The sequence below is a fragment of the Talpa europaea genome, assembly GCF_964194135.1.
Source record: "Talpa europaea genome assembly, chromosome: 2".
Classification (NCBI taxonomy): Eukaryota; Metazoa; Chordata; class Mammalia; order Eulipotyphla; family Talpidae; genus Talpa; species Talpa europaea.
Genome location: NC_140068.1, coordinates 5,962,932 through 5,975,697, shown reverse-complemented (window position 1 = coordinate 5,975,697; position 12,766 = coordinate 5,962,932). Strand labels below are relative to the sequence as shown.

The 12,766-nt window shown below is 39.8% G+C and overlaps 1 protein-coding gene across 2 annotated transcripts in view; it reads right to left on the bottom strand.

The window, feature by feature from the left end:
- The window catches only part of ESR1 (estrogen receptor 1), a gene marked incomplete at its 3' end in the record, with an annotated part of 250,975 nt that overhangs the window by 64,642 nt on the left and 173,567 nt on the right, over nucleotides 1-12,766 (bottom strand). For both annotated transcript variants that reach the window (XM_084257024.1, XM_084257025.1), the window contains exon 5: nucleotides 855-993. In XM_084257024.1, coding sequence (XP_084113150.1) covers nucleotides 855-993 — 139 coding nt within the window. The remainder of the gene's footprint in view (nucleotides 1-854; nucleotides 994-12,766) is intronic.

Here is a 12,766-nt window from a genome sequence, read left to right as displayed (position 1 = left end):
ATGCTCTTTGCAAACAGCAGAATGTTTCTGAAATTAACTTCCTTCTGATAAAATGTGAGCTATAGCTCCCCACAAAAGCTGTGTGATTAAATGAGATCATGTATTTAAGGCGCTTCACACAGCAGCCGGTGCCGGTGGGACTCAGTCGGTGGTAGCTGCTGTTGAGTAATGTGTAAACCCTATCCCAAGCAAGCACTGAAAAAGAAGGAATAGAAGCTGTATTTCAAGTCCACCCAAATATAATATGATAAATAAGGTAGCATATTTGAAAATCAAAATCTTCATTTTCTAAAATAAGCAAGTAGCTTATAGGCAGTCATAGAGCTGGAAGTGGCTTTCAGAATGCTGGTCAAATTTCCTCATTTCCTGATGGGAAGGAAATGACAAGCCTATTTTGTTTGGGATGTACATGGGCCAAAAATTTTTTTTATTAAATGAAGGTGATTCGTTATTTTATTTCTATAGAATACAAGATGAAGATGAAGCTGGAAAGTTACAGTTGATAATTGTACACGAACACATACCTGTGTATATATGCACATATATAAGTATATGTATAAATATATACACATATATACACATATTCAGAATGCAATGATTGCATGACTGTTCTCAGCAACTGTGTACCTAGAATATAAACTTGAATGAGCTGGTAAATGATACATGTGTGAAATAGTGAGATGCAGCTGAGAGGTCTAGTGGGAATTTATCCTCTGCCACCTGCATTCACTCATGTGTAAACATATCTGATAAATCTGGTGGGAGCTTGATGGAGTGCTAAGTAAAAGGGCTTCAGGAATAAAGTAGTGATTATAAATGAGGCGCTTCCCCCAAACTACAGTCAGATCACTCACCTGTCTAGCAGCAAATTCGGAGCAAAAAGGAGCTTCCCCGGATGCTCCATGGAGCGCCAGACCAGACCAATCATGAGGATCTCCAACCAGGCACATTCCAGAAGGTGGACCTGATCGTGGAGGGTCAAATCCACAAAGCCTGCAACAAGACCAGAAAAGCTGATTTAATATCAAAGTATTCATTACTGATGAAGTCAATGCGACCAGGGATTTGAACTGGTGTGTCTGTTCATGAATAGACGTACTGATGCATCATGGCAGCAATTTTCTTTAAAGCTAATATGGCAATGAATTTTAAGGTGACATTAAGTTCCCTGGTGCCTTAGTGTCACATCTACAGAAACTCACTAACTCATACAACCAACTCTATAAAGTTCTGTACTTAGTGTTAAAGTGTGAATGCTTTCCACTTAGATATTTCTAAGAGCCCTATGTGACCATTACTATCATTTGTTTTAGTTGAAGATGCTAAGGTGCAAAAAATGTTTAATAACTTCCTGGAATCGAATAGGAATTGAAATATAGGCAGGACTGAAGTCACTAAATTTCTGTTATGCTTCATCACAAAGTCATGCTTTTTTTTTCACACCATAATACAATAGCACATGTGAATAACTAATACAATAGCATAAGTGAGTAACTAATACAATAGCATATGCGAATAACTAATACAACAGCATATGTGAATAACTAACACAATAGCATATGCGAATAACTAATATAATAGCATAAGCGAATAACTAATACAATAGCATATGCAAAAACTAATACAATAGCATGTGTGAATAATACAATAGCATATGCAAATAACTAATACAATAGCATATGTGAATAACTAACACAATAGCATATGCGAATAACTAATATAATAGCATAAGCAAATAACTAATACAATAGCATATGCGAATAACTAATACAATAGCATATGTGAGTAACTAGAGGGAGAATGAGCTTAGATGAATAATGGTGATGTTATGACTGTTTCTGGTAACAAATACTAAAGTGTGTCCTTATTTTCTAAAGGCTTATTGGGATATTAAAGCTTTTTCTAATATCACTGACAATGTGGTAGGGGCCTAATAATAACAATAGGGAGGAACAGGAGGAAGAAGTTGGGGGGCAGGAGGAGGAGGAGGGAGATGACTGATTTAGTGCACTCACTATGGACTGCTAAGTGCCCCTTGGACACAAGTAATTTTCAACTCTGTTAGTACAATAACCCTAAGAAGTAGGAACTGCTGGGGATCTCATTTTTTTTTAAAGACATTTTATTTTATTTATTTTATTTTTTAAGATTTATTTATTTACTTATTTATACAAGCACTGGGTACAGTCAGAAGCGCGGGAGGGTGAGAGAATTCACCAGAGCCAGAGCGGGGAGCAGAGCAGGCAGAAGGACCGAAGTACACTGCTGAGGGGAGCAGCGGGCGGCAGGAGAGGTCTGCGCGCCATGCAGGACCCTCCTCCAGTGGCCGGGGAGCAGGTGGGGATCGAATGGGTGCTGCAGAGGCTGCGGGCAGCTTCGCAACTCAGCGCTCAACTGCTGCGCCACCGGGGAGGCCCATGGGGATCTCATTTTTCCAGAGAAGCAAACAGATGTTCAGACAGCTTATGTATTTGGCAAGGTCAGAGAGGGGAATATACTCTCCAGAGCCTGTGCCCTTGACCACAATTAACACCACCTCCTGTGAGCTGCAATAAGTTACAGAATTTGGATCAAATAAATCCAGCAGCTCAAATTAGACATGCCAGAGTGACAGGAGCATCACAGAATCAAGAGAGCTATCAAGTTTGCTGCTTTCCAAACTGGCTCCCAGTTCTTCTGCTGGTAGCCCATGACAGCCCACATTCTCCATCCTCCATCCTCTGTTCCTCCTTACCCATGGGTCCTGGCTCCAGAAATCCCATTTTCTTTGCTCTTTTTTGATTTTTCTCTTACTAATATTATGCTTCTATTAGCTACCTATATTTGTATTTATAAAAACATCAGGATATAAGTTTATTTCCTTGAGCAGTCAAGTATTGAAGGTTGGCCTACTTGATGCTTCTTTTTTCTTGGGGGTCTTGGAATTATCACAGGGCCAGAATTAAATGACTAGACACTTTCATCACTTCTTACATAGTTAAGAACCATTCTTTAAGTAATCATTGCCACCCAATAGATAATGATCCACATAGAGAGCCCAAGCTGGAGAAAGACCTCAGAGTCTATGCCATCATCCCCAAATCAATTGATCATCCTCATCAATTCTCTGTGAAGTAATATTAAAATCCCCCCTCTCCTGGGCCTCCTCGGTGGCACAGCAGTTGAGTGCTGTGTTGCCAAACTGCCCATAGCCTCTGCAGCGCTGGTTCGATCCCTGGCCACTGGACGAGGGTCCCACATGGCGCGCAGACCTCTCCTGCCGCCTGCTGCTCCCCTCAGCAGTGTACGTTGGTCCTTCTGCCTGCTCTGCTCCCCGCTCTGGCTCTGGTGAATTCTCTCACCCTCCTGCACTTCTGCTATATCCAGTGCTTGTATAAATAAATAAAATAATCTTTTAAAAAGTAAATAAATAAAACCCCCCTCTCCTTTCTACATCTCCACTGTTTCGATACTAATTTAGTTTCCAAGGGTCCCTCACCTTTTTGTTTGAGATGATTGAGATCTAAGCATGTTGTTGCAGCTATCACACTAGCTCTGTACTTGAAATTTGCATCTCCCTAATGACTAATGATGTTGAGCATCATTTCACATACCTCCAACAGATAATTATCTTACACCATATTCATGTCAAATACACATATTATCTACAAATCCTGCTAGATTGTGTACTCATTCAAAGCATAGATGTGTGACTCCACCAACATCTGCTTTGGAGAAGTTCAAATTTATTGCACATTTTGCTGGATCCTTCAGCCATACCAAGTCCCATACCAGTCTAGCTTTGTTCGAGCAAGCATCTTTCTGTTGGAAAGAGTGGGTTTCACTCACATAAAGAAGAACTTGCAATTGGAGAGAAATTGGGCAGCTTTATTCATAAGAAAAGCAAAAGGATTTTTAAAAACAGTGATTGAAGTTCAATCCTCCTGGGGAGAAAAAAGAACAGGCATCTCTACAACCTGCAGCTGTTTACCTAGTGAGTGCCTTGGGTCAAAATGGACTAACCTTGCTCTGGAAGAATCACTGCCTACAGCAGCAGGAAGTACTCTTTGTCAGTACCCAATGTCCAGTAAGATAAACCAAATCCACAGAGTAGTGCTTCAAAGGAACCTTATGAGGGAAGTTTTAAGCCTCGAAGTCTTCATGGCCCTCTTTTGTGTGAAGTCTCATCACAGCAATATAAATTTACACTATAAATTAAACTCACTTTCAAGAGCTGTTAAGGGTGATCCCTTGGGCAGGGGGAGATTCTGGCGTGAGAGTCATCACTCTGGGTGTGGTATCATATCTGAATGGAGTAACTGATATTGCTGCAGCCATTCTTTCATCAGCCGGGGGATAAAGAAAACATTGAAAATGTAAAGCAGGAAAGAAGAAAAGAACTAGGTCTTTCAAGATATTGTTAATACATATAATGAAACAACTCTGATGCCTATTCTACCTTGTAATGTCCCAGGACATGATATAATAAATGTTCTTATCACTTAATCTAGAATTAAATGAGACTTCTCTATAGGTATCAGAATTCACTCTAAAATGCTCTGTTTAGCTACTTTACAGAGTAGCTGAAGAATATCTACCAATTGATTCCTGAGCTATAAGTTACCACTCCAGAAGGAAAGTCCCTCTACCTCTCTTCCTATCTCTCTTTCTCTTTTGAATGCACACTTCTCTTTGAAACTTTTTGATTTTCCACTAGTTCTCACAATTCTCAAATTCTCATGAGAAAGCTTCAGTCAGGTGCCTACTGCCTACCCTTGTTATAACCAGCTATAACCAGTGACTGAGGCAGGGAATAAAATATCTTTAGACTAACACACACACCAGCGACACCACCAGCACCACCACCATCATCACCATGGAGTCCATATGGATCAGAGGGCACAGGGAAAGAAGAGGAAATGACTGGGAATTGGGCACAACATACAAAAGGTATCTACTAGGGATATTTTTATATGAACTACAAAACATTTTGATAATCCCTTTTAAAATTGTATAATTCAAGGATAAGCTGCCTTAACCCACAAGCTACATAGCAAAGAAATTATTGGGTTTTACATTATACTGTCTTTTGATACTGTTGGACATATTTTTCTTAACAAAATTCTTTTAAAATTTTCTTGGAAATATCCCCATCACTATTTCATATGCTTTAGATAATTACTGTGAATGCAAATGTCTCTATTATCTTCTATGATGTTTTCAAGTACATGATATGTTTAGTAGAAAAGGATGCATTTATTTATAGAAGTGGGGAAAAACAGATTTTAAAAATTTCTTCATTAAAAGCAAGTTAAAGATTTGAAAAAAAAAAATAATATCCAAAAGTGAGGTCTTCTCTTTCTTCTCATTCCCTGCCTTCAACGGAAAATATAATCAACTGATAATGTCACCTCCAGGGAAACCTATCCCATGCTATTTAATGCCCTCCAAAAATTTGGAACAATCACGGGGGATGAATTCAGGAATATCTTGCAAAAGAACTGAAGTTGCCCATGAATGCAATTGATTTGGAAAACCAGTGGAGCACTTTCTGTGGCAATCTTACATATTAGACTGAATCATCCTTTTTATCACTTCAAGTCTTCAGTGCTACTTAAGGCTGACAGTTTTAATGGTCTTGAAGTGCGTAAGGAGCTCGCCATAACCGCTGATGCCACACAAGTCAGGTGATTATGAAATCTGTCTGAAGTATGTTTCTTAGTAATGTTTTCAGTCTGGGTCCAGTATAATTTCCTAGTCCTCTGTGGAAACAATGTAGATCTCTCAAAAAAAAAAAAAAAAAAAAAACAACCCTTCCATTTAGTCCTCTTGTCCATCTGCATATTGCCCAGGATTATCATACTCTTGGACAATACCCTCTGCAAGTTCCTGGGGAAAGGGTGAGAAGATGCAGAGAAGATGACAATTAGCCTCCTCAAAGAACATGAGACAAGGAGAAAATACAGTTACTTTGTAGTGGAGGACGGAGCGGGAATGTCTTTAGTGGTGACGATCTGGCTGTGCATACAGTGAGGGTCATCTGTGAAGAGAGACCTCCGTCCACTTCATTAAACCCCTGCCCCTAGAGGGGTAGAGAGCCGGGCTTGAGATGCCTCTCCTATCCCACCACACCCTGTCTGCAATTCAGAACTTCTTACTGAAGAAAGTTATTAGATCCTTTCTTCCAATATACTTGTCTCGAAATTATTCTACCCATAGAAGAACTAAGTGCCTTGGGGTATGTAATAAATGGTCATTAGCACTCACAGTTCATAACTAGTGGAGAAAAATAATAAATCCCCAACAAAATTATATTGGCCCAACTATCTATTCACATCAACTGTCAATCCTTTGACTTACTGTTCTTTCAAAAACAAACAAACAAAAAAAATTAACATGCAATTTTAACTGGATCTGCCCAGATAAGAGGCATTCAACACCCTTGAACACTTGCCGGGAGCTAGCTGCTCCGCTGGGATATAAGTTCAAGCATCAGTGACAGATTTCCGTACAGGTGACACTGAGGTGACCTACGCCTCTCTCACCCGGGGGCTCCCAGCTTAGTGACAAGGCGGCCTATGGCATTCAGAACCAGTGAAACAGAGTGCATGCCCCTAAATGAGTAACAGTAGCTTATTGACATCAAATGGCATCAGATACCCAGAAATCCCATTTTATAAAATAAATTTTAAAAGAAAGCAAATATGGGCCTTTTTTTCTAGTCCACGTTCACAGGTCTAGTAACTGAATTGGAGACAGGGTGTGGTGGGATCGGAGAGGCATCTCAAGTCCGGCTCTCTACCCCTCTAGGGGCAGGGGTCTAATGAAGTGGACAGAGGTCTCTCTTCACAGATGACCCTCACTGTACACACAGCCAGATTATCACCACTAAAGACATTCCCGCTCCGTCCTCCACTACAAAGTAACTGTATTTTCTCCTCAGTGGTTAACTTGATCTTGCTTGAAAGGAGCTCCTGACAGTTTCTCCCCTCGGCTGGGCCCCGCGGGATCCTAAGGCCTCCTCCCCACACTACTGGGGACGCCACACATGGGCTTATTTTGCTTTAGCACACAGCCTTAAAGCTGCCCCCTCTCGTCCTGGGTGTAGCAAGGCTCTTATAAATGATGCCGGGAAGTGCGCAGAGATCCTTGGATAAAATGACTAATACATTATGAATGTTTGTATAGCTTGTATAGCTCTTTGCACTGCTAGAGATTAAGAGATAAATCTGAATGGCTCTTCAGCAGAGGCATGAGAACAATTAAAGGCTGCAGTAATTATGTTTCCCATTTCCACAGCTATGATGTACACCACTGCCAAGTGAGTAGAAACCCTGTGAAAGAAAAAAAGTCACTTTTCCCCAGGGAGTGCTATGTATTAAAGCTAGAAAGCAGGTGGTTGGTTCCCTTAGCAAATCTACTGGAAGAAATAATAGTTTCCTGACCTTCAAAAAAATTCATCATGTTCTCAGACATACGATGACCCCAATGTGCTCCAAAATGTCAAATTGTCTACAGCATTCTTTTTGTATTGCTTTAACTCAATGGAAGAAGATTTAAATAATTCACCTGTGGTCCCTTTCATGCCAAAGACTCAGGTAAAAAAGGGGGAGAAGGAGAAGAAGAAGAAATAATAATAAGGGAAAAGGAGGTTATAGTACAGTGACAGCCAAATTGAATACAGCTTGGGATTTCTGGGAGAAAACCTATAGAACAGAGAGAATACGAGAATAACCTCCATGACTGTGGAAACACTTCCTCATTTCTTCAAGTTCCCTATTTTGTCATTTTTTTTTCCTCCATAGATTAGAAACTGAAAGTCACACTGTAGATCACGTACTCTATGGTATAGTTTAACAGATCTTCCTACCTCCAAAAAATAAAAATTTAGATTCTCCTTTATCTATGCACTCCCATTATAGAGAGATCCTTTAATATTCTCCGGTAGCAATGCAAGCATTGAAAATTATTTTTTAAATGAGTTTAATCCATTTAAATAAAAAATGCCATGCACCACTCTAACCAGATATACACCACTTTTACACAATAAAATGCAGGCAACATGTACCACTGTGAACACGATAAAATAAACAGTAATAAGAATATAATCTAGAATTGTCGTAAACCACGAGACCATGAGCCTTCTTCTGCGAGCCAGCCCCACGTCACCACTGCTGTGTGTATCCTGCTGAAATCAATGGAAGTATTTATTGCACATGCATGTACTCACACACACACACACACACCCCAGACACACACAATATCCACACAACCACCACACTAAATCTCTACCTTGCCAATACCAAGCTCTTTCTTTCTGAGGCTACAACAGACACACCATCCCCAAGCCTGATGACTAAGAATTTCCAAGTCACTTCCAAACATGGCACTTTCTCAATGTCTGAAGGACACACTCCCACCCAACCCTCCAACAGAATGAGGAGGGAAGTCATGAAAGTGTGTAAGTTGAAAAGGTAAGTGGATCTGGCTTGAGATTTTTCGGCAGCCTCCAGCCAGTTACTGAAAATGTAGGATCCCATCTGTGAAATGCAGATGGACTGACCATTTAGGCTTATGGGGAAAGCTGGGGGGCTGCAGACATTCTAGAATACCAGAATCTCTACTCGATGCGTATTTGTGCTCTCCCCTACCTCATCCTAATAGGCTTGCACTGTTAGGGTGCACTGTCTTTGCAAAGCTCCCAGAGAAGAATGTCTTGGTCTAAAACATTTTAGAGCCAAACTTCAGGCTTCAGTTGGGCACTTTGTGTTTGCCTGTGGTCATAATGCCGTGTTTTGCTGTTTATTTATATACAGGAAGCATAATAAAAAGGATAAAAGACTTCTTGGACTTCAAACAACTCTTACAAAACAAGATTTTCATCATTTAAACGTGGAAGGAACAAGAGCATGTGGGTTATATTTCTCCTAAAATACATATGCAAAAAAAAAAAAAAGAGGCAAAAAGAAAAGCATGTTCGGGGTTTTGTTATACACAAAGCAAGATGTGTCGCAACTCCAGAAAGCAGCTGTCTTCACCCACCCCCATTCGAAATGGTCAACGGTTTTCTGTTGAACTCATCGCCTGTCACACTGTTTGCTGCTCCTTATTTGCCACAGGATATGCAGAATGAAACTTCCCAGGGGTGACTCCCGGCCTTGCGAACTGAAGCAGAGTTCTCATAGAAAAGGCTAAGCAATAAAACCAGTGCTGAGAACTGAAGGTGACAGATTGGATAGTTTACAATTTGCCACAATTAGCATTTGAAGCTAATTAATTTGAGTAGAAATTAAAGAATTCAGTTCAGAGGCTTTAAAATAAAGCTATGACTTTTTCATATTAATGGTGTCGTGGAGGACTGTTGGTGCTGTAGTGGTGGGGGTGGTGTGGTAACATGCATCTGCGGAGGTGTGGACCTGTACCCCCCTAAATCATATTCAGTATATTGTAAACCGATGTTACCTCAGTGAAAAATAATATGATTAATGAATCACTTGTACCCCAGACATCCCTCATTAATGTGCTGAAAAGAAACAAATATGAGGATGAGATGATGAAAATTATGATGTCACTATAAACGCAACTCTATTGTTTGGGTGTTTTCACTTCTTCCTCATTGTTTTCAAATGAAAGAGAACAACCAACAGGAACTTTCTTGGAAGGACCTGAGGTATTTTCCAGATAGACCTCTGTCTGAGTTATAAATGAAATGCAGAAGATTGTCTTCCCTCTGAGCAGGTTCGAGGTACAGTGTGGCCAAGTTAGTGTAGCCTACTCAGTGAGAAAGGAAATTCAAAGACAAAACTAGTTTCAATTTTACTCAGTGGTTGCTTGGTTATAAACTCCATCCTCTCCCACATCTCCCCCCAAGTAGATCCAAGGAACCACACTCCAAATATACTCCTCTGAAAAATTATTAGACTTACCCACAAAAGTGCATAAAGATTCTATTTCAGAATCTTCTAGCTGTTTTTCTGTGCTCTCGACATCAGCCTGTACTTATTGATCAGTCATTCTCTCTGCTTCTGGGTATGTATTGTGTGTGAGAGAGTATTGCAGGGACGTTTTAATCATTTACCAGCATTTGATTACATTTACATATCAACATAAAGGACATTAAAAATGTGTGACAATAAATTACCTCTGATCTAGAATGGTAATTATAGAACGTCTCTACAAAAATGGAGAAACATGGATCCATATTGTAAAAGCACCTCAGGATTTGAAGGTCCAGAGTTAGCTATTGCAGCACATGTGAAATAGTTATGAAACAAGATGGAAATTATTTTTGACTTTAAATATGAACTTCATGAAATATTTTCCTTACCCTTTATTTAGCGATTTACCACACACAACTTTAAATGTTTAGATACTTATTTTCTTATTTTTTAAAGGCTGTATATATCTTAATTCTATTCTCAGCACATATGAACTTGTAAAATGCTAAATATCCTCCTTTAAAAAGTTAAATTCTCAGTTTTGGTAATAAATTTATAGGAGAAATGTCACTGTATCTCTGATAAAGGGGGCGGATGAAGGTACTGGTCTGTGTTCCTAATGTAACCATTCATTTATTTGGTGAATTTCTCTTCATTTAGTGAGAGGAAAGTTTTCTTCTCCTAAAGAATTTAGTTCAATTTTGTTGGAAAGTAAGAAAAACAGAGTTTATTATAGACTGCATAACTCCTTTGTCAGGAAGCACGGATCATCATACAATGTTCCAAAGTATGATCGATTTTACTTATTTCCTGGGAAAATTATGGCTTGACTCCTACTTACTCTGATCTCACTTTTGACTAAACTCTTGCATTACAATATTGCACCTCTTCTCAGACTTTGTGAGACAGATAGAGGAATGTCATTAAAACGTGCTTACTTGTTTACACACACATAAGTATCCTTTCCTCCCCACTTAATAATAAATAAGTTATGTGAGGAAAGATAAGGAAATAGGAGAATTAATCTTACAACTCTGACTCCGAGAAGAAAAATAAGTCAAGACTTTCAGATACGAGGATCAGACATGGGGATCAAAAAAAAAAAAATGTCCCTCAGAGAAAACAAAGCAGATGGCAAATCTACCTTGTTCCCGACCCATCTGTATTACAGTGAGAGCCTTGGTTTATGAAGAGATGGTTGTCATGACAATAAGCATTTGAGGAGAGTTCTGGAGATGCTGATGGATTTAAGAGTGTCTCCAAGCTTCCTAATTTTCCAAACACACACAAAAACCACCCTTCTCCCAACCTACCAAATAAACAATTCTATTACTTCCATATTGGCTACAATTACTCTATATTTTTGTTGTAAAATGTGACACTCATGTCCAAAATCCTTACAGGGCCAGAACAGCTCTTTCCTCTGTTGAAGCACAGCTTGAAGGTAAACTAGTCTTTTATTTTTATTCAGCACAGGCAATTGCATTAACTACAGCTTAATTTTTTTTTCTTATAAGCTCAGAAAGAAATCAATTTCAGCTTAAATGAGAAAGAGGAAGAAAGTAAAAAAAAAATTATTTTCCAGTTTCTGAGCCTAGATGGCAAACGAAAGGAGGAAAAATTAATAAAGTATAAAGTAAAGTACTTAAGACTGTCCCTTGACATGGTTGACAGGAAGGCCAGCGGTGGGAGCTATTCTGCGTTCCCTGATAAAGAACACGCTCTGGCTGCATTTGAAAAGTCAACAAGCACTTGTCCCTCAGAACATACATTTTTTCCCATCTCCCTAGAAGCAGACCTACAGTAGCATTTCAAATACTATTGTCATCAGCCTGAATTTTCTGGATAACTGTATGCTCCCAGTAAACACTACAAATGTCATCAACACAAAGACTCTGAGGGAAGCACACAATCTCCCTTTTAGAGCAAGCCCCTCAAACAAATGGACAATGATGATCTCCTCCTACCTCCCCTGACTCAAGTCCCTCAGTGAAACGAAAATTATCAGTATCTTATAGCTTTGGAGAGTATCCCCTGAAAACACACACACACACACACACACACACACACAATTTGAAAGCTGAGAGAACACCAGTTGTTGCCAATGACCCCAGGACATCTTGTTCTGGAGTACATTAGGAGGATTGTTCTCCTATTGTTTTACTTCAACTCAAAATGTTAAGATGGGAATTTTACAAGGAAAAAACCACCAAGCAGTAACAGAACTGCTGAGTATTAAATCACTGAGAAAACAGAGGTCAAAGTAGAGCGCCCCCTACCAGGGAGGGCCAAGACAGCAAGCCTGGGGTCAGTGGGGGTCTGAGGGGTTCACAAGCAAGTTGGAGTGTTACTCAGCAAAGGTTGAGCCCTCCCTTCCGACCCGCTGCTATCTCCCACATTCCTTCCACAAATCACAGCCCCAGAGAAGAAAAGCAACAAAGGGAAGAAGAAGGAATCATTTCAGCCTCCTCAGCCCAGATGTGAACCCATGATCCCTGAAGCTGTGTGTGCTATTGTAGAGCGAGGCCACAGGGGATTAGAAAGCCAGAAACTATTTTCCTTTAACCTATGATAGAGTCTTTTATAGGCACAGTGGCTCTTGCCAGGCCATTAAACGATCACTCTAAAATAAAGTGGGTAGCTAAAAGTGAGATTGTCTAAATGCAAATATCCTCCAAAGTCAAGAACTTTTCTTGTTAACTCAACGTAGCCTTGATGGGGCACTGGTTCCATCAGTAATGCCGACTTCCTAAGGATAAAAACAGAAACTACAGGTTTCCTAATACAAATAAGGTGCAACTGCATGCAGGGTTGCATAAACTAGGAGGCTTAAAGAAAGAAAAAAATCA